This window comes from Urocitellus parryii, chromosome 5 (genome assembly GCF_045843805.1).
Source record: "Urocitellus parryii isolate mUroPar1 chromosome 5, mUroPar1.hap1, whole genome shotgun sequence".
NCBI lineage: Eukaryota > Metazoa > Chordata > Mammalia > Rodentia > Sciuridae > Urocitellus > Urocitellus parryii.
Window position 1 is genome coordinate 166,197,072 of NC_135535.1, and position 22,797 is coordinate 166,219,868.

The 22,797-nt window shown below is 39.8% G+C and overlaps 1 protein-coding gene across 2 annotated transcripts; it reads right to left on the reverse strand.

Moving 5' to 3' along the window:
* Window positions 1–437: 437 nt before the first annotated feature.
* Tmem254 (transmembrane protein 254) lies at window positions 438–9,152 on the reverse strand. Of its 2 annotated transcripts, none has more exons than XM_026390230.1 (4): window positions 8,543–9,152; window positions 6,366–6,469; window positions 6,101–6,160; window positions 438–577 (listed from the first exon to the last, which is right to left on the reverse strand). In XM_026390230.1, the coding sequence occupies exons 1-4, from the start codon at window positions 8,630–8,632 to the stop codon at window positions 457–459; spliced, it is 375 nt and encodes a 124-aa protein (XP_026246015.1). In that variant the 5' UTR covers window positions 8,633–9,152; the 3' UTR covers window positions 438–456. The 2 variants fall into 2 exon arrangements, with proteins under 2 accessions (XP_026246015.1, XP_026246014.1); XM_026390229.1 differs by lacking the exon at window positions 8,543–9,152 and adding an exon at window positions 8,165–8,532.
* Window positions 9,153–22,797: the final 13,645 nt, after the last annotated feature.

Below are 22,797 nucleotides of genomic sequence, written 5' to 3' on the forward strand. Positions count from 1 at the left end.
TGAGGAGATAAGATCTTGCCTCACAGGTGTCTAACAAATGTATTATGGAAGTGTCATTTCATTTTGGTTCAGAAAGGTGAGAACAAATTTAGAAGAGATAATTTACTCAGAAACAGAGGCACAGGCCCACCAGCAAGCAAATCTAGTACTCCTTTCAGCCCTGAAGACAGAGAGGGACCAGCACAGCCAAGGGCCTCAGAGGGGGAGGCTGCAAGTCTGCTGCCATTCAAGTTTTCTGTAGAACTTGGAAAACTTTTTTCTTATTTCTTTCTTAGATAACAACCAGTCAACTCACGCTCAACCCGAGCATATGGAAGAAAAATGAACATTGAGAGGGTCTTAAACACCTTTGTAGGACAGACAGTTTTAGAATGTAGAAAGATCATCAAGTAAACAGAGCACCCCCCAAAAGAGAGTCTGAATGCGAAAGCGGAGAGGAAGTTTTGGCTTTCTCCTTTAACTGTGTTTTTGGCGCTTTGGCCTGTAAGCAATCAAGATGGAGAGAGATGCTATCCCAAAGAGGAAAGTCTGCAAGAACCAGAGTAGTTGAGCCCGACTGTCTGTGATTCCTTTATACCTGAAAAAGAAAGAACAAAATTCAGAAACCAGAATTGTCATTTTATGGGGGTTACTGACTTCTCTATTTTTTTCATTTAGCACTTCCATCTACTTTCAGGTTTATTTTGCTGTTTTTCTCTGGAGGGGAAAGATGGGTTCATTTACTTTTCATCTCTCTTGTTTTCTGATAAATGCATCTTAGGTGGTACACCTCCCTGGGAACCAGTCTGCCTGCTCTCTGGGTATAGTATTGTACAACTGTTTCTCATGTGATTCTGATCAGTGGATAGGTAATCAGCATTAGCAGGGCATCAGAGCAAGTCTCTTGAAGACAGACCAGAAGAGAATCCCAGCTTTCCACCTACTAGCTGTGACATGGAAAATCACTCAGTTTTCTCATTTGAAAAATAGGAATAGTAGTTTCTAACTCACCAAATTTTGACGTGATTGGTAAGATAATATACCCAAAGGGCTTAGGAAAGAGCTTGGTGCATAGTAATAATAATCACCTGCTCACAGAGTCTTTCAAATTAAACTGCTTAAAACAAAACTCCAATTAATAAATAAGAAAACTGATCTAATTGAAGGAAATTTTAGTCTCATCTGTAATATAAATCTTATTTGGATGACTTTTTATTTAAAACAAACATCACATATAAAAGCATATAGTTTTCAACACTAACAGACTTAAAAGGACCATAAAGAATCTTAGTAAATTCAGAAGAAGCATTTGATAAATTTTATCATCTATTCTTAATAAAAGTTCTCAGCAAACTTAGAAATACAATGGAGCTTCCTAAATTTAATAGAGGTATACAGAACTCTAGAAGAAACAATTCCTGTAACATGATACACAGAGAGGTTTTTTGTTTGTTTGTTTTGTACTGGGGATTGAACTGAGGGCCACTGAGCCACATTCCCAGCCCTATTTTATATTTTATTTAGAGACAGGGTCTCACTGAGCTGCTTAGCGCCTTGCCATTGCTGAGGCTGGCTTTGAACTCGTGATCCTCCTATCTCAGCCTCCCAAGCCACTGTCATTTCAGGCTTGTGCTACTGCACCTGGCAGAAGGTTTTCTTTTAAGATCAGGAACCATGCATAATGTCTACTACCACCACTTTCAGTTGACACTGTAAATACAGCCAGCACACAAAGGGAAGAACCAACCAAAGGTACATAAAATTGAAAAGAAGTGGTGCAACTATCTAGACACAATTGTATATGTAGAGACTATTAGAATTAATAAATGGACTAAATAAATAAATGGACTTAGCAAGGTTGTTAGATATCAGGGTGATATATAAAAATTGATGATATCCACACAGACTACCATCAAACAATTAGAAAAGGAAGAAAAGTCATTTATAATATCATCTGAAAGTAGAAACAGCTGGCCATAGTCAATAAATGAATAAACAAAGATGTAAAATACCTCCTAAAATTACAGAACTTTATTGATATATTATAGGAGATTTTAATAGATGGATACGGATCATTTCATATTTAGAAGATGCAGGAATGGAAATGTCAGTTCTCTTCAAATTAATTCACATGGTGAATACAATAACGATCTCAACAGGTTTAGATTTTTGCTTTTGCAGCATATGACAAGGCATAAGAATGTGTAAAAGTCCAGGAGCAGCCTCCTTCTTGAATAAGAAGGCAAGAGGACGTGCTTTATCAGCTGTCAATGATCATAAAGCCACTACTACTGACAGAGCCATGTTGTCCCAAGAATGAACATACAGACCAATGGAGCAAAACAGGAAGCCTAGAAACAGCCATACAGAAATATACATATGATATAAGACAGGTACATCAATGGAGATTGAATTCAATCACAAATGGCCCTGGGAGGACTGAGCATCCATATGGAAAAAGGTGACGTCAGAAACATCTTTCCCACTCCCAAATCAGTTCCAGGTACATTAAAGGCATAAATGTGAGAGGCAAAATTGTAAAACTCTTTTAGAAGACACTGTTAAAGAATACTTTCATCATTTCAATACAAAGAAAAAAAATAATAAATTTGACTACATTGATGAACTTCTATTTTTCAAAAGATCTACCAGAAGAAAAAGACCCAGAGAAAGAATATTTGCAAAACATCTAAGTGGCAAAGTAGTTAAATAAAGGGGGAAAAGAAAAAAGTTCCTATAGATGGATAAGAAAAGGGCAATTACCCAATTACAAAAGTGTTAGTGTGGGTGGTGTAGGCCAAATGTACCAAAGACATATTTATTGCAATACAGTTTATAATGGCAAAACAATTTAGAGACTTAAAAAGTTGATCAGAAGGGAACTTTCTTCAATACATTAAGGCACATTCACATAATAGAACACTATGCACTAATATTAATGGATGGAGTAAAATTCACATGAATAGACACAGAAAAACAGGGATATGTAACTATGGAAAACTGTTAATAGAAGAAGTTCTATGTATGTGTAAAATTATTTATAAATGCATAAATTGTAATGATAAATATTAAACTTTTAATAATGACTATTTTGGGGGATTTTAGGAGACCTTTAAATTTTCATTTCATTTAATCTTTTTTTTTGCAGTACTAGTGATTGAACTAGGGCTGTACCAGCCCTTTTAATTTTTAATTTTGAGACAGGGTCTTATTAAGTTGCTGAGGCTGGCTTCGAACTTAGATCTTTTTGCCTAACCTTCGCAGTCACTGGGACTACCGGAGTGCACTACTGCACCTGACATTACCAAGAAATTGATTTATTTATTTTGATTGCTGAAGATTGAATCCAGGGCCATGCACATGCTAGATTAAAAACTATACCCCTGAGCCACATCCCTAGCTTTACCATGAAATTGTTAAAAACATAGAAAAGGAGCTTAATATTATGATTATGGTTGACATAAAGACAAACATCGTCCAATCCTATCTCTGGTTAAGAGGAATTTACAAAAAATGTATTGAATTTATACCAAGGTGCCAGATGCTCAGTAAATTTTAATTTTCTGCCTCTCAAAATTATCTAGAATCAAGGATATTGTCAGCTGGGTGCAGTGCCACAGGCCTATAATCTCAGCAACTCCAAAGGCTGAGGCAAGAGGATCTCAAGTTCAAAGTCAGCTTCAGCAACTTAGTAGGACCCTAAAGTGCCCTGGGTTCAGTACCCACACTGTTTTGTGCATACTACTTATTCAATTAAAAAGTTCACATGCATGAAAAAAGGAATCCACCAAAATGTTATATGTAGCTATTTCTGGGTAGTAGAATTTGGGAGGCTGCAATTGTACTACAGGTTTTCACTTATTTATTTATTCTTTCATTTATCTTATAATTCAAAAGGAATATTTATTCTGATTTACATTCCAACAGATTAGGCAACGATTTCAAGAACCAACTTCTCCATGTCTAACCTCCCTCTGCTCTTCAAAAGACTGATAAAAGAATGTTAAAAACTGAGTCTTTAGGTTTTCATTAGAGGTTCCAAATGCCATTACAAAATAAGTTTTTTTAAAATACACATATCTAGTTTCCATACCCAGAGATTCTGATATGGTATGTGTTGCTTCACACATAGGAATGTTCTTTCTTAAAGTTATACAGATAATTCTGGGCCACAATGCAAATGTAAAGCCCCCAGACTAGACCCTATTCAGCAGATACCAGTATAGGTTAATACCACATGAGAAAGATCTCTTTAAAAATTCTCTTTAACCTGTATTAGAAAAAGGTTCTCTGCATATTTGACTTTGCATAAGCATATACAGAAATGCTGATTCAAAGGATAAGATGGTTATAATAATGCCATCTATACTCTGGCAGTCTAAGTTCAAGGACTGGGCCAAACAACTCCAAGGTAAGATTTCACTGAGAAGCTGAAGAGGCCATTGGAAAGAGGTACCTGTATGCTTTGACATTTTCTGTGTCAAGTCCAGAGAATGGCTTCAAGAGAACCAGTTGGAGAGATTGACATGAGCCCTTGAGATTTGAAGAAAGGATTAGTAGCTGACTCAAAAGTATTAAGACTGTTTTAGTCTGCTGGGTGAAAGAGCAAAGAAACCAGCTGTACTGGGAACTGTACACAATTGCAGGTTATCACCTGGAAGGATAAGGAAATCAGCCAGCCAGATTTTTTTAGAAGGGTACTAGACCTGGTGGGTTTTGAAGGAACCCTGCCTGAAAGGCCCAAATGAAGCATAGATGTGATCTCAATAAAAGGGTAAAAGTCTTTCTCAAAACAGGTCCAGAGGTAAAAGTGCAAAGTGGCATGCTGGAGGAGGCACCAGGAAAAACCATCAAGGGAAATGCAAAGGGAGATCCACAATGATAAGCAATTTCCCCCCAATTCACCAAAGGCCCTCTAGAGAAAAAGAGTCTACACTGAATTTGCAACATAGATAGCACCCAAATAACTGATCAAGAGACTGGGCCTGTTTCCCTAACCATTCCTACCATTCCAAGGAAGCCACAGCAGGCTCCTGAGCCGTAGCTGGATAGGAGCTGACATTTTGAATTAGAAGAAGCTTACAGTTTTAACAAACAGACTAGATGAGAGTGGACAATTACAGATAGTGACTAAAAAACCCACAGATCTGTCTGAGTTTCATCCAGGGCTACAGTGGGGGTGCGGGGGAGACAGAAAAATTCATGGGGTAAATTTACTTGGAGAGGGGTGAAAAGAACATAGTTGTTTTCTGCTCTTTTGGTAGAAAGCCCAGTGTGTTTAATAACAAGAGGATAGAATACCATAATCTATACTTAGGAGTTTCTTGCATGGTATGCACCCACTCAATGTTAATTATTTTTATTATTAAAATATAGTGGTAATACAGTGTCCGACTTTGCACTTTTAGAAGTAATACAACAATAATAGAAGTAATAATTAATCTGGGTCATACAAAGATATTAATTTCAAATAAATTAAGCATTAGGATAATCATCTTATTCTCTGTATCACAATTTCTGTATTTGCTTATGCAAAGCACAAACGTAGAGAGAATTTTTTTTCTAGTACTTTCACACCATATTAACCTACACTGGAATCTGATGAATCGGGCATTGTTTAGGGGCTTTTAACTTGTATTGTGCTCCAGAATTATCTGTGGAACTTTAAGAAAGATCATATGCCTATGTCTGAAGCAAGACCTACCAGATCAGAATCTCTGGGTCTGGAAACCAGACTTGTATATTTCATAAAAGCTCCTCAGGTGACTCAGTTGTGACACTAGGACTGTGAACCATTGGCCTACATCAATAACTTAGCTCTTTTTTCAAATTAGAAGGAAGCCTAACCTTTTGTTCTAGTTGGGGCTACACAGTTTTGAAAACATAACAAAAGTCATCTCAATTAGATAACTAAATAAATGATTCATTAACAAACAAACTGAATTTATTCATCAAACATTTACTGAGTACTCCATGTCAGGTTCAGTACTAGGTATGGGGATTCAGATCTAACCTGAGAGTGTTCTCATCCTACAAGTATATAAATTATTGAAATGTGGCTACTCTCATCTTCCATTAGATACCATGAGAAAGGTGACAAAGACCTATTGCAAAGACTTACTTGCACAATACCATGGCATATAAGGACTCTCCCACGTGAATCAGCCAGGCAAGCCAATACCTGAAACAGGGAAAACAAAAACATTTTGACTAGTTTAAGGTGATAGCTACCAACTGATGAAATCTAACAAGAAATCTTAAAAAGAAAGGTGTCTTAATGTGAACTAGCAACACTGTTAGATATCTAACAGCAATTGCAGGCTTTTCAGGTCTCCAGTGAGACCAGTGCTGTAATGTCCACAAGTGGTTTCTGCAGTTCTCCTTACCCATTATGCAGGAGGGTGTGATGGTGGTTCACCAAATACTGAGTAAAGTAGCCCAGAGGTCCAAGGCTCTGATAAGGGATACTCTGAGGCCAGAGGACAACACACTGAAAGAGAAGCAGAAGTACAAAGTATCTTTTAGATCATTTAAAAGATCAGCAATTATTTATTTTTGAGAGCAGCCATGAAATAATACTGATTCTACAAAACAACTCAGACTGTAAAAACTCTGAACAGCATCATTTGGACCTCCATTTTTTTTTTTTTTGTGGTGGTGGGGATTGAACCCAGAGGCTTGTGCATGCAAGGCAAGCACTCTATCAACCGAGCTATATCCCCAGCCCTTGGTACTTTACTTTTTTAAACATTTATTTATTTATATGTGGTTTTGAGGATGGAACCCAGGGCCTCACACACTGAAGGCAAGCACTCTACCAGAGTCACAACTCCCGCTCTGGTCCTCCATTTTTAAATTTTAATTTACAAAAGTGACTATACTATGATGTTTATGCAGAGGAAACTATGTGGTTATCAGACTCAGTGCCCAGGGTGGCCAACTCCTAATCTTATTAATGAATTTCAGCAAAACATTATTTTACAGAGGTCATTAACATTTTTTTAGTTTATGTTCCTTGACTAGCTTTTTACTGAAGAAACTACAGCTTGAGCCAAAGCCCCATTTAACGTAAAACTTCTGTCTCTTCCTTCACTTGTGTACTTTTAAAACTGGAAATGATCCACTGCACAAAGATGAAAAATAGGTAAGATTCACTTTGTGAAGTTATAATAGCAACTGCTTAAACACATGAGGTTTCTATAGTAAAATTATCAACTTTTCTTCAGCCTATGTTGTAATCTCTACCAGCTTAGTTTTGCTTAGTTTTTTGAGAATTGTCAACAGTGTCAAAGTTTATTGTCCTTTCATCTCTGTCAAGAGAAATACTATTTCTCCCAAGATGCTCTTTTCCATATAAAATTTAAACAAAGCATGAATTATCAGGGCAAACAAAAACAAATAAAAGGAAGTATACAGCTCCATGATAGCCCCATGTGAAGTCCTCAAAGCTTTCCCCCCTTTGGATTCCACCTAATCAGAGAGTCAAAATAGCACAACAGAAATGCACCTTTGAAAAGTTTCAATTCAATGCCTTCATTTTACATATGGGGAAATCAGGACAGTGGTGGTCACACTTGACACCAAACAACACTGTGGACATGAGGACTCCCCAATCTTCAGAATCCCTCCTGGGCAATAGTCAAATAGCTTTGCCTTCCTTCATATTTACATCAATTGAGCTCCCAGTGTATTTCCTAGCATTTTTCCCATTAAACAAACTCTCAGCCCTACCAAAGACGTGCTTCCTCTGTAGAGCTTTCTTGCTGCCACATCTATGCCCAAACAGTTAGTTATATCCTCTTTATTTCTTTTGAGCAATTTAATCCTGCCCATTGTTCAGCTTTATCCCCATTTTCCAAGCCATTCCAACTGCTTCAAACATTCTGCTTCGGAAGTCCTATCTTGAGCTGACAGGGCTATGGAAGTCTGTTAACTTGACTTCTTTACTCTTTGTGAGAGGCTCAAACTCGGTTAAGCCTGAATAACCAACTGTACAGGGAGCCAGAACACAAGGGCAGAAGCCCTCTAAAGCAGAAGATTTCCCAAGAGCCCAGGGAACTTCCGCTTACATCAGTAACGTAGGCAACCGTCAGGAGCGCGTGCGCAGAACCTCATTCCCACAGCAACCCTCGCCCAACGAAGGCCTGACCGGCCCAAACCGATCTACCGCCCGCCCCGGACTCACCGAGAAGTATCCCAGCGTCAGGGCTGTGACCAGCGAGGGCAAGGGTCTGGCTACACGGAAGTAGGAGGTAGCGTCCCTGCCGGCCTCCGACTTCCCCTCCACCATCTTGAAAGACCCAGGCATTGAGTTCCCAGGTGGGGAGCCCTGCTGGCGTTCACATAGGGAAACCCTGGCGAGCCGGTTTCTCAGAGCCTTGAGCACCCGCCCAAGGCCCTGCTGAGGACTAATTCTTCAGCATCTCCTCCCCAGGTCTCGGCCCTCCCCACCCCATCCAAACGCGCTGGAGCCAGGACTGCGCCTGCGCGGACCCCCTGCAGGCGAGTCCTGAGACCTTGCAGCACTACCTCTGCTCCCTGGGTGGGTGGCCCTTGCCCTTACCGTGTAGTAGCCAAAGGAGAGGGTAATGACTGTGAACCAGAACAGACTGCCCCTCCGGAAGTAGGCTGCATCACCTGCTACGGTCGCCATCGCTGCAGCATCTCCAGGGGAATGAGCGGCGACCCAGTTCCGCGCGGGGGTGGGAGCTGGGTCGGACCTGGGCTGGGCGAGGGAGAGGCGTGCGCCACCGCGTGGGGGTGAAGACAGAAATCAGTCTCTCTAGTGCATTCCCTCCTCCTCTCTCTCTTTTTGGCACCTGGGATTGAACCCTGGGACGCTCAACCTCTTGGATCTTCTGAATAAGTATTTTCTCAGCTTTCCTTTTACTTCTTATCCCCCAGATTCAAGGTTGCCTGTGTTCTCTGTGCTTTCTGTACATTTGAGATTCAATTTTCATCTCCTTTTTCATGACTCTAAAATGCTCTTTCTAATCTTGACGTCTCCCCAGATACTGCTAGTCGCTTTCACCAAATAACCTGCACACATTAAAAACAGAGTCTACGCTCACTATTCACAATCAGTTCCGACTACAGCTCCCCTATTTATGTAAATAGCACTCTCCTTCTACGCTGTACCCCCCATACCTAGTTAACTGTAGAGAATCCTCTTGTTGGGGTAACATGACATCTCATTCTTTTGGATTAAACCATGGTTTGTTTAATCCCCACTCTCTCTGGGTCATTCCTTTCTGATTTTTTTCTCCTTCAACAACCACATGCACTCCATTTATCAAACCTACAAATGACAGGGTCATCTTCAGGTGTAGTTCTGATTAAGGTTTTCATTTTGCTTTTCTGGAACTTTTCTAATGCTTATTTCTTGTTTGAAAACATTTTTCTTCAGATATTAAATCTGAAGCAAGGGAGACATTGGAGAAATAATTCACTTTAGAAATAATTCAACAAAATGGCTTGGGTTAATGGACTAGAGAGCTAAATTTTAGTTTTATAACCTCTGAAAACCAGGAATTGGTGGGAAGAGTGAGTGCATCTCACATTCGAAGGATCTTATTGCCTATCATGCACACATCAGCAATCCAGATACCATATAAGATTATTACTTAGATGCCAATAGTTTTTGTCATGTTCAGAAAGGCTTCCTCGCTTCTATCCAATTTGACTTTTACACGGGACAGGGAACTTGAATTGTGTAACCTCAAGACATCCTGCGCTGTTGTCCCCTCTGGGCAGTTGTCCCCTCTGGTTTAGCAGAGGACTTTCTTACCCCTAGACACTTCTCCTTTCAGGATGGTTTGATGACCTAAACATGGAAAACAAAAATTGTTTCTTTTTCCCATAAGATTGGCCTACAAGGTATGAAGACACACTATAAAGGACTGTAGTAATAAAAACTTTTGGTATTTGACATGCAAAACCAACAAATAGATCAATAGGAAATAATACCACTAATAGAACTCATATATCCAAGCACTTATTTTATGATGAAGGTAATACTTCAAATTGAGGAGGAAAAATGGGCAATTAGCTAAATTATTGTGGGACAATTAGCTAACTATTTGGGTCTCACTAATTTGCTAGGGCTGACCTCGAACTTGTGATCCTTCTGCCTCAGCTCTCCGAGTTGCAGGGATTATAGGCACAACCCACCATGTCTGACCTAGTTATCTTTGAGAGTAAAAATGTTTTAAACTTCGCTCCCATCCCCAAACACAAATTCTCAGTGCAGTATCACAGGGTACAGAGAAAAATAGTACCCTTGGTGTTCTGATGAGATGGCTAGAGAGTAGAATAGCCATGTGCCATGATGTAGCAAACCCCTTCTTCCACGATTATTCAGGATCATAATGGGGGGAGCATTTAAATCAATTTTTAAAAATAAAAACCAAACATAATGTGTCCAGACAATCAGGAGCAGTATTTTATTTCATTTTTTTGGCTTGAAGAAACAAATGTGAAATTGAGTGAAGGAAGATGAGGATGGAAAAGCAGGAAGGGTCCTGATCATGAATGCCACTGGGTAGCGGCCTGTTATGATCCTACAGCCCAGGCAAGTTAGGGAAGGTTTTTTGTTTGATTGTTTTGCATCCGGGAATTGAAAATGTCTGTTGTACATGGGATGAAGGTGAAGTTGGAAGCAGGGAAAAAGAAAGATTAACAAAGCTCTATATGATGGGAGTGAACAGATTTCATCACTCCCTCAAATATGGAAGAAATATTTCTGCAGGCCCATTTAGTGCAGGGGTAATGCTTCATCCCAGAGATACAACAGTGAAGAAGACAAATGCAGCCTGGGGCTCTCAGGTTGGGTACAATGTAGGTCAGCTGACAGGAAAATCAGTAATAGGGATTAACTAGAGACAAGTGTCTATGTTGCATTGATCCTGTATTCAGGGATTGTGACCAGGAATGTCCTCAGGACATTGGATTAAGTAAAGAACAAAGGAGGCAGGGATAATCAGTAAGGTGTTGAGAGTTTGTGGAGTGAGGGGAGGAACCAGAGGATTATTTTTTTGACTAAAAATTTTCAAATTTCACCTAGAATTCCAGGGGCTTGGGAGGCTGCAGCAGGATTGCTAGCTCTAGGCCAGTCACAGCAGCTTAGTGAGACCCTGCCTCACCAAAAAAAAAAAAAAAAAAAAAAGGAGTGGGAATGTAGCTTAGTGGCAGAGTGCCCTTGGGTTCAAGCCCAAGTACTACATAAGTAAATAAGAAAAAAACTCTTCAAATAATGATGATTAATGATGTTGAAAATTAAACTTTGTGCATGATTTTGGCCTAAAGAATACTCGTTTACATATATCCTTGAAAGAAAATTAGAGGTGGAACAAAGTAAGACTAATAAATGTTAGCAATTTTTCTTAGCATTATTACAGTTGAGTGAACATAAGCTGTGATATGGGAGAATGAGGCAAGCAGCTAAAATTTTGGTGGAGGAAATACAAACTTGTGAATGGGCAGTTGATATCAAATCATCTCCATAAAACTCATGTCCTAGAAGCCAATTTGCTGAGTCATCAGTTTGCCAGATTCACCCAGTTTATGGGATGTGGTTTTGAGACTTCAACAGGAATGTTAAATATTCTTATTGACCATGTTCACTTTTTGTCATGGACAAAAGAACTGTTACTTTTTTTTGTTTTTTTAATTGAATATCGAACCCAAGGGCAATTTACCACGGAACCACATCCCCAGCCCATTTTTTTTTTTTTTAATTTTGAGACAGGATCTTGCTTAGTTGCTGAGGGTCTCTCTAAGTTCCAGACTGGCCTTGAACTTTGAAGTCCTCCTGCTTAAGCCTCTGGAGTAGTTGTAATTCCAGGTGTGTACCACGGTGCCATGCAGGGATTATGTATTTTTGAAAGTTCACCTGAATGTTGATGTTTCTGAGCCTGTGCTGGGCTGTTCACAGCCCCATCATCACATAGCTCCATCCACAGGACCTGGTGCTCGCTGGGCTCTTTCAGTCATGGGTGTCTGTAGCAAGGATGAAGGACTCAGACCACATGCTCTGAAGCTAAGCTTCATATAAAGAATGTGAACTAGGAAAACAAACAAGAGATTGGCCAAGTTTGATGACTTAGGAAAATTACCCATGAGATTGGGCCATTTGGAGCTGATTCCTTGGTGTAAATCATGGAGTGAGCTCTGAGGAGATCCTGACTGGAGGGGAGGAAAGAATGAGAACAAGGGAGTGTGGTGGGGTGCAGTGGGGTGGGGGGTGGGGATGTGTGTCCAGGTGGTTTTTGGAAGCAGGTTGATGGAGGAGGGGACGAAAAATCACTTCCTGGTATGAATTCAGGCTACTGAGAAAAGAAGGAAATAAAGCTGATGGGAATGTTGAATTATTGGGGAAAAAGTAAAAGCCAGAGAAATCAATCTAAGGCCAACCTTTTAATTTGAATGTTAGAAGAACTCACCAATATAAAATTCTGGTATAATATTGGACAACATGTTTCCACACCAATGCACCAACAAATTAAAAATAGATAATGATTTTATAGACAATAAAAAAGAAAAAAAAACCTCTTATCTTTGACCTTTAAGAATACCTTATACAAACCATCTTAATTGTAGTCCAGCTCAGTACAGAGACACTATAGTTAATGGAATGCTGGGAATAAAATACTTCCTGTCCCTTTGCTCCTGAGGAGAGAACCAGGGGTCACTAACACTGAATGACATCCTAAGACTTTGATTTTTAATTTTTATTCTGAGACAGGGTCTGGCCATATTGCCCAGGAGTACTTTGGATGCTCTGCCTCAGCCACCTGAATTGCTGAGGTTACAGGTTTGGGCCACTGCAGCCACTGTTTTCATTTTTTCCCCTCTTTTGTGATTATAATGGACATGGTCACACCATAATAAAATCAGAACTGTCTGAAGGCTGGTTTGGTTATCTGTGATCATTAAAAATGCCTGACCCTATGGAAGTGTAAAAAATATAAAATGTAAATACAAAATGTAAATTTTCCTTTTTAAGGTATTTTGAAGGAAAAAGAAAAAAAAAGGTAGGACCCTTCTGTATTGCAATTCACATTATGGTTTTGGTTGAATGGTGGCAGAGCACATTACATCTGCTGGTTTGCTGACCAAACTGTGCGAGTGGGCTTCTCTACAGGGAAGTGACCACCTTTAGATTAAAACAGCAAGTGAAGGATGACCAGGTCATGCGACTTTTAAGATTTTTTAAAAACTTTTCTTTTTTTCTCTTTTTGTTTTTCTGGTTTTGGTGCTGGGGACCTGACTCAGTGGTGCTTTACCACTGAGCTACATCCCAGCTCCTTTTCATTTTCTGATTTTGAGACATAGTCTCACCATACTGCTGAGTCTTGCTAACATGTGAGGCTCCAAATTGTGATCCTCCTGCCTCGGCCTTCCATGTCTCTGGGATTCCAGGCCTGTACCACCATGCCTGGCTTATTTTTCCTTTCCTTGCTGTCTTGGCATCCTCATTGGTATCAATGTTGCCATATCATTTTCGATGCCCTTTGCCATAGCTACCCCAGCAGCCTCCTTGCATTTCCACCCCCTTCCTCACCATCACCTTCTACCCTTGTTTATCTCCCTCACTGTCTGCTTGGCCTTCTGAAACCATCATTCTCTTTAGCATTCCCTTTAGCAGGGGCTATTCTAGTCTGGCTCTCCACAATTTCCCTTTTCTCATGAAGTCCTTGGTGGGGATCTCAGAGTGGAATACATGGTCGCTTATCACATGTTGGATAAATTGTGATCCCATGCAGAGGGTTCCAAAATAAAGTATGAGACCTGGACTTTGGAGCTAGACCTGCCAGAGTCATGGGGCAAAGAAGGTTGTGGCTAGGAGAGGGTAGGATCCTGGAACAATTCAAATGGCTTCTGGAGCAGCTATTGGCTCAATTCAATTTTAGTTTGCTCTATTTTCTCAGTTCCAAAGTCCAACAATTCTGGCTCCCAAAATATTCCCCCATGTACTCCAAAGCACACAAATGACTGTCTCCAATGACAGGTTGTCCTAAGCAGACAGCATAGGACCCATCTGCTGCCACCCCCTGAAAGGTCCTCCATGAATTTAACTGCCCATAAATTTATTCCTTGTGCTTTTTCTTCATTTTTGGTTACAGAGACATTATATATCACCTGGAATCAAGTTAGAAAACTGGATTCCTTCAGCTTTTTTTTTCCCCTTAGGCCAGGGAATGAACTCAGGGGCACTCAACCACTGAGCCCCACTCCCAGGCCTAATTTGTGTTTAATTTAGAGACAGAGTCTCACTGAGTTGCTTAGCACCTCGCTATTGCTAAGGCTGGTTTTGAACTTGTTATTCTCCTGTCTCAACATCCCAGGTTGCTGGGATTGTAGGTGTATGCCACCGTGTCCAGCTAGCTTTTTTTTTTTTTTTTAAATATAACTTTTGCACTGTTGGCTGCCATTTAGTTGTCCTATTGAAACCTTATATTTATTTTTTAGTACTGGGGATTAAATTCAAGCCACTCAACACCACATCCCCAGCCCTTTTGTATATTTTATTTTGTTGTGGGGCAGGTCGCTCAGAAAACATACCAAATCCTAGTTTTGTCCAAATTGAAGAGTCTTTATTTAGCCAGCCAGCAGGTGACTGCTCCCTGCAAAACCGAAACTGTGTCTGCAAGAAATAGCCCCAAACCTGCGCATTTAGGATATTTAAAGGCAAATACTACATCTGGGTTGACATAGCTGTAAGCAAGCAAGTTCAGAAGCTGGATTGGGCAGTTAGTGAGACAATGCAATGGGTACATTGGTATTCTCTGCATGACTTTCCAGGTTGGCATAGCAGCAAGCAAGTAGAAGGGAAGTCAGTCAAAATGACCCTAGTTGAGTACAAGTTAGAGAATGGTAACTAACATCTAGAAAATTAATTTCTGACAAGGTACATTGCACCCCCCCAAAAAAAAGGGAAAGTAAAGAGAATAATTTCACATTGTATAAGAATTTCTATTTTATGTTGCCAAGTATATTATGTAGTTAACTATTACTGGGTAACTATTACTGGGTACAGATGTGGGGCTTTCCCAAGGGAGAAGGATTTCTTACATGATATTAAGTGTCAAGAGTAAAACAGAGTCTGTTTGGTCATTGTCCATATAGACAGGCTTATAACAATTTAGAGACAGAGTCTTCCTGAGTTGTGTATGGCCTCACTGAGTTACTAAGTTTAGCTTTCAACTCGTGATCTTCCTGCCTCAGCCTCCAAAGCTTCTGGGATTATATGTACCTACCTACACACTGTGAACCTTATTTTCATCTGCTTTATGTTGTAGTCAGTCTCCTCAGGGTTTGAATTAAATTAATTAGTTAATCTCTCTGTGCTTCAGGACTCATCTGTATAATCATGTATATCCCCATAGGGCTGCTAGGAGATAAAGCAGAAAAAAATCTGTTCCAGCTGCAGAATTAGCCTTCATACATTTGTAGGTTTTGTCCCCAGTACCAAAAAACAAAACAAAACAAAACAAAACAAAAAAACATTGTTAAATTGCTTCAATAGAAAGAGAGACATGTAGATTCTCTGATTCAGGAAGGAGATAAACTATTAAGCATTGGTTGATTTTCTACACAAGAAGTTCAAAAAACCTTTTAAGAATTATTACCTTCTCCCACACATTTGGGAAAGTACAAGTTCCCAGAGTTGTGAAGAAAATGCAAAGACATACAGTTTCTTTGTGAAATGGAGATTTTTGTTCTATCAAAGGACTGTATGAAGAACAAGATGAATTAAAGGGGCACCATGGTGCATACCTGTAATTCCAGTTACTCCAGAGGCTGAAGCAAGTGAATTCCAAGTTGAATGCCCCCATCAGCAAATCAGCAGGACCCTGAGCCTCCACCCTCACTCCCAAAGGAACCTGAGTGGTAGAGTGCCTCTGGGTTCAATCCCTAGTACCGAGAAGGAAAAAAAAATATTATTGACAAACTATTGATAAACCCAGCCTGATTCCCTCTAAAAATTGGGAGCCATCTCACCGCAAAGCCATGAAAAGCTATTTTCGGCTTTACTGTAAATGACTGCAAATTCTGATCTTGGTTGGAATGCCTGCCTGTGCCTTGAACTCACCCATGCTTGGTTCTCTAACCAGATAGCAGCTCTATCTGAAACTTTAGTGACCCCTCACAAATCTTGGCCTTCCCTGGCCAGATAATGACCCTCTCTGAGGCTCTAATGACCTTCATAAATTCTGATGTTGGGGCCAGCAAAAATATAAACTAGCATTTGTGTTATGCTCATCAGAGTTTTGTCATCTGTAACTCCCCCTTTGGGTAACTTTCTGGGCTATAAAGCTGGGCTGCAAGAAAGCTGTGGTGCTGTCTTGTTCCTGTGGTTTGTTGTTGGGAGAGGCAGCCTGGCCAGTTGAAATAATAAGCTTGCTTTAATTTGATTTTAATTGGAGTCAGTGGTCTTTTCTTTGCGTCCTGGTCTAACACTATCTAAGGCTCTTAAAACTTTAATATGATGTCTTATAATATCTTTATGCAATTTCAATCTGTGGTCTCTCCTGCTTCCAAGCTCAGTACTCCTTAATCAATACCATATCAAGTGATGCGGCTCATCTTTGAGTCGAAACTGTTCTGCCTCATAGTGTGGGTTGTGATAGTGTGATAGAGAGGAGCACAAGGTTTAAGGTGCGAGGTCAGGGGCTCACTATGACCTAAACATGTCTGTTCCCATTGTCCTCAAGTTCAATTGGGGATTAAATAGTACCAGCCAAGATTAGTTTCAGGGAGTGCTAAACAGAAGATAGGATTTGAAGAGATAGGTTAGGTTTAGGTAAACTGAGGTGTTTAGGGTGTGGTGTGGACTAGGGTGGGGCAGAGTCTCCTGCCCCAGGGCTCTTGTTGGGGATAGGGCAGGATTAGGGGGTGTTGACTGCCTCTGTCTGGGGAGGGGCCGCCTGTGGGCGTGTCTAGGGTTGGCTATAGTAATGAATGAGGCTCCAGAGTTCCTCACTTTACTGCTGAGAAGGCCTGAGGAGCAGAGAGTCAACATGACTTCCAAAGGTGAGGCTCTTTGGTGGAGGACTGAGATGTGTGTTTTCAGGGCAGTCCATGGACTCATGCACTAGTGTTTGGAAGTGGGGATGTTTGAGCCTTCACCTTTCAAGGGTAGGCTTGTGTTCCAGGACAGCTTCTGTCACCAACGAAACTGTCTATGGCTGCTGCAACTGGAATTGGGGAACAGGGCTTTTCCAAAGGCTCTTATATTTAAAAATAAGCTCATGGTTATATTAAAATGATTCCTTATATTTTAGAGATGTATAGGAGTATTTTCAGGTCAAGAGATACATCTGGATTTCCTATCAAAAAAATGAAGGGACATGTCAAAGAGATGAGAGAATGATTGGGTAGATCAACTAAAATTGACTAGGTATGCTCTGTGTTAAGGTGGAGGGATAAATTCTTTAGGTTCTTGTATTCTTTCTTCTTTCCTGTGAGTTAAAGAGTTAGCTGGCATGGTAGTATGTACCTGTAATCCCAGCTACTCAGGAGGGAGGCTGAGGCAAGAGGATCCTGAGTTCATGGGCAGTCTAGGTGTTTTGAAAGTTTATTGGGGGGGGTGGATGGGCTTGTGGATCAATGTTAGAGCACTTGCTCTAAAACTGTGAGGCATTGGTGAGGCACTGGGTTGGTTCCTTAGAACCACAGGATAGGCTAGGGTGTGGCTCAATAGTAGAGTCCTTGCCTAGCTTTCCAGAGGCCTGCATGCACAAGGCCTGCATGCAGGAGGCCCTGGTTTCCATGTGGCTTCTTCCCCCACAGAACACACAAAGAGCATGGGTATAGCTTAATTGTAGGGTACTTGCCTATCATGCCCCAGATTCTCTAGAATCTTAGGAGTACAAGAGGGGTGAGAAAGTACACTGGAAAATTTAATGAGTGGTCCCAGGAATTGTTTTTTCCAGTTCACAAATGATTTTTTTTTTATTCTGTGCAATTCAGAATTAAATTGTGAACTTTCCAAGCCTAGGATAGTGGAAGAGATTTTACATGCAAGTTTTTCATGAGGTGGACTTGCGAAAGTCTTGGTTCTGTCTCTGATTTCTTTTTCTAGAGGAGCTCTAGTTTAGAGGAGAAGGTTTAGGGATCAGCTGTCTTCCAACTTATACACGACCCTCCTCCCAAAATGTACATAGTGACTCAGGAGTCAATTGGCCAGAGGTTCTCAGAGGCAAAAATGTGCATCAAAGGGCCTTCAAACAGTGATGACTCAACTGTAGTCCCTTTGGGATATGAAGTCTTTCACAAAGCCACCATGGAACTCAGCTAAGCAGGTGCCAGAGTTCCTGCTTCTAACCATGGGGCTAGAGCAATCTAAAGGACTTGTCTTTTTGGTTACTGCTTGTTGCTACTGAGCTTTATTTGGAAAAAACTCATGTCTTTCAAACATTTTCAGTGTGCACATTTGCATTTCAGAAATGCTGGGAACATTTCATATTGAGTTATGGAGTAGGAAGTGGGATGAATCTAGACCAGAAGCTCCCCTGGAATCTTGGCTGTGATGAGCTGGCCTCCCCACATGTGACATTTGCTGTGAATAGAGTGCTTTATTATTATTCTTTTAATCCAATTTTAGGTGTTGTTTCTGAACATTTGGGGAATTTGCATCTCATGGCTAGTGTGTCATGCTGCAGCTCATTGATGGTTCTCTAGGATGAGAGGTAGAAAAGTGGTACTGCATATGAATTGTTGGGGAGATTTCTGCTAAGTGGCATGGTTGAAAGCACTGCCTCCTTTACCCTTCTCACCAGCCCCTCCTAGACACGGATAAGCCTCCTATGTGCTCTCCAGAGCTCACTATTAAGACTACAAAGTATGTTGAATGTGTTCTAAAAGGAGATTATCATCCTTTGTTTCATAAGAGAGAAATTAATATGCCTGTATTTTAGGGAGAACTGTATTTCTTGTACTAAGAAACATCCAAAAGCACAAAAAATGATTCCATTCAGGCATTGCTTAATGATTTGAACCAATTCTGAGAAACATATGAGGAGACATTTGTTGTGTGGACACCATCGGGTGCACTTACATAAACTAATATATCTCTGATAACTTGATGACATGCTCTGTGTCATCACCATCATATATCCAGTCCATTCTTGACCACAGCATTGTTATTTGGTGCATTGTTATTTGGTAAAACAGCTCTGGGCTCAGTCCAACTGGAATGGAGCCAATGTTGAAACACTTGATGTTTCTGTGTGAAAAACTTAATCCTGATGGAACAGCTTTGGGAGGTGTGGTCTTTAAGGCCAGGGAGGCTCCACCCCCAGAGTGAGTTAAATCTGTTCTATGGAGTCGGTTAATTATCCTGATGTGGCTTTGCTATAAGTGAACTATGTTTATCTAAGGTGAATAAATTCAGGTGTTCTCTCTTGGGATGATTTCCTTGAATTACTTTTTTATTTCATATTTACTAAGCTGATCCTCTGTGCCAGTCCTGGGTTCTCAGACCTTCTCAACATCCCAAGAACCATCCTTTGGATGTATAGTTGATGTATAACTCAACCTCACTACCATTTTAATGTGCAGTTCAGTGGCAACACCACATTGTCCTGTAAACCTTACCACCAACTGTCCACAGAGCTCTTTTCATCTTGTAAAACTGATATTTTTGTGGGCTGTGGTTGTGGCTCAGTGGAAGAGCACTTGCCTAGCATGTGTGAGACTCTGGGTTTGATCCTCAGCACTGCATATAAATAAATAAATAAATAAATAAATAAATAAGTAAATAAATAAATAAATAAAAGATCCTTGCCTAGCATGTGTGAGACTCTGGGTTTGATCCTCAGCACTGCATATAAATAAATAAATAAATAAATAAATAAATAAATAAATAAGTAAATAAATAAATAAATAAAAGATCCTTTCACAGGTAAAAAACATTTTAAAAAGGGGGAGGAGGAAAAAGGAGAGCTACTACTGCCATTTACAAGTAAAAAAAATTAAAAAAAAGAAAACCTGATACTTTGTAATCATTAAACCATAATTCTTCATTCTCTACCCTGCTCCTTAGCCCCTGGACACTATCATAGTACTTTTGGTTTCTATGATTTTGACTCTCTAGGTACCTCATACAAGTGAATTTCCTGGATAATAGAGTCATTTTTAATTATTTTTTTGAGAAACTGACATGTTTTTCACAGTAGCTACACCATTTTGCCTTCTCAGCAACAGTGTATCAGGGGTTCCAGTTCCTCTGCTCCTGTTCAGCAGATGCTTTACTCTGGTTATTTGATTTGTGGATAGTAGCCACCCTAATGAGAGTGAGGTGTTATCTCCCTGCAGATTTGAGTTTGGCTTCCCTAATGATTTGTGATGTTGACCATCATTTCACATGCTTAATGACAATGGGTTTTTCTTCTTTGGAGAAATGTCTATTCAAATCCTTTTCCCATTTTAATTTACAGTTCTGTGTAAGTTGTGGTTCTTTGTCTTGTCAACACTTTGTTGGATATGATTTGCAAAGGGATTGTCCCAATCTGTAGACTGTCCTTTTCTTTACTTCATTGTATCCTTTAGTTCTTTATTTAGATGTAGTCTAATGTTCTTGTGTGTGTGCTTTTGGTGATGTAGCTAAGAAATCATTGCCAAATTCAATGTCAAGAAACTATCCTCAAGTTTTGTTGCAGCAGATTTTATGCATTTTTCTAGCTTTATTTATTTCCATTGAGTTAATTTTTCCCTGTGGGGTAAAAGGCCCAACTTGATCCTTTGCATGTGGATATCCAGTTTTTCCAGTACCATTTGTTAAATCCTGCCTAGTGTTTCTTTGGACTCAGAAATAAATGTTCCATATTTGTTTTCTATGGAAGAATGGATGCCTTCCAAGTGGATTAGGTCACCCAGAGAAAAGGAGAGGACAGAAAGAGGGAGTTGTGTATGAGGGTTTTGAGAGTGTCACCCAGAATCCCATTATTCTGTACAATTATCAGTGCACTAGTAGTGGGGCATGAGGTGCATGCCTGTCAATTCAGTGACTCCTGGGGCCTGAAGCAGGAGGATCTCAAGTTTGAGGCTGCTTAGTTGAACCCTGTCTGAAAATGAAAAATAAGAAAGGGTTGGGATGAAGCTCTATTATAAAGCCAGTGGAACAGCTACTGAGTTTATCTATTACCCTTTTGAAAAATGCTGGAAAAACAAAGCCACTGGAGTGAGAGTGAAGTGGAAGGAAGAAAAAGGAAGGCTACTACTGCCATTTTGTTTGTTTGTTATGTCTTAAGTGTGTGTGTGTGTGTGTGTGTGTGTGTGTGTGTGTGTGTGTGTCCCTACTTTGTTCTTACTGCTTTAACTTGGGTTTTTTCTTTCCTTTTGATAGGGGCATGTTTTGACTCTCTCCTCATTTCCTCTCATGTCAATTCTATGTATATTTTTCTTACAGTAAATAAAAATAATGTTACAATATTTTATTTTCATCTTAATAATAACTGCGGTCTCATAAATCTATTCGTTTACACTTCAATCCCCCACTTTAGGCTTTCTTTCTTTCTTTCTTTCTTTCTTTCTTTCTTTCTTTCTTTCTTTCTTTCATTTGTTTGTTGTGCTGGGGATTGAACCCACAGGTGCTCTACTACTGAGCTATATGCCCAGCCTTTTAGCTTTTTCTATTTTGAGTGTGATCCAGTGGAAAAGTGCTTGCCTAGCATGCCTGAGCCCTGGCTTCAATTCTCAGAACCACCAAACAAACAAAGCCCCCATAAAACATTTGGCAAGCCCTTGGCACTAGTGTTTTAAGACTGCCATCACATTGCAGAGGGGTTAGGAAAGGGTCATGTATGCAAAAACTTCAGTATCCTTTATTTGATTGTTATGTGGAACAGTAAGCTCGCTTTGAACTTCATATTATAGAGCAAAAAATGAAGGTGGTCATAAAACATCAATACTTGTATCATCTGAATGCGTACTCCCTAGTTTATTTAATCTTATTCCTCCCCTACTCTATTGCCATCCGCTTAAAGTGTTGGGTGTGAGATTAATGTGAGATGATTTATTTGTACTTTCTTTATGGCTGTGCATTGCATTAGTCACTTTCTTTATATTTTTGAATTTTTGTTAGACCAAAATCCTTTCCCACCCTTCAGATCAGAATATCATGGTATCCTCATATTTTTAAAGATAGGCCCTTAATGCTTTTTTTTTTATTATGAATAAAGTGTGAGGCAGAGATCCACCTTTAAAAAATCTTAGTCAACAAACAATCTTTTCTTTCTCTGGATACCTCTAGTATTCCTAAATTCTATTCTTTATGTTACCATCTTTTTCAGCATCTTCATTTGAAGATAGTCATGAGGAAGCAGAAGAAACAAATCAAGAAAGAGGAAAAGGAAAACCACGGCACAAATTTACAAAACATGATGTGGAGATTCTTAATCAATCATTTGAACAAAATCCATACCCAAATTTTATGATCCGGGTGGAGCTGGCCAAGCAAATGCATTGCCACATATGTGAAATCAATGTAAGTCAAAAGTCCAAAAATTACATGAACATATATTTTTGTAGATGACACAGAAAATAGAATTTTTAAAAAGTTTCATTTCAGGTGGTCTGGATGTGAGAAAAGGAGCACCCACCTTTTGGTTTAATTTTTATACCCTACTTGCTAAATTTCAGTCACCGCTGACAAATTGTGGAATCTTGAACCTCATCTTTCTGTTATAATTATGTTGGAAAGAGAAAATGAGAACGTGTTTTTAGAGGTCCCAGTTGTTATGTATAGTGACAATTTAAAAAATCTTAAGCATGTATGGAAGACCATTTCCAGCTCTTAACCTAAAGCTATTCTGA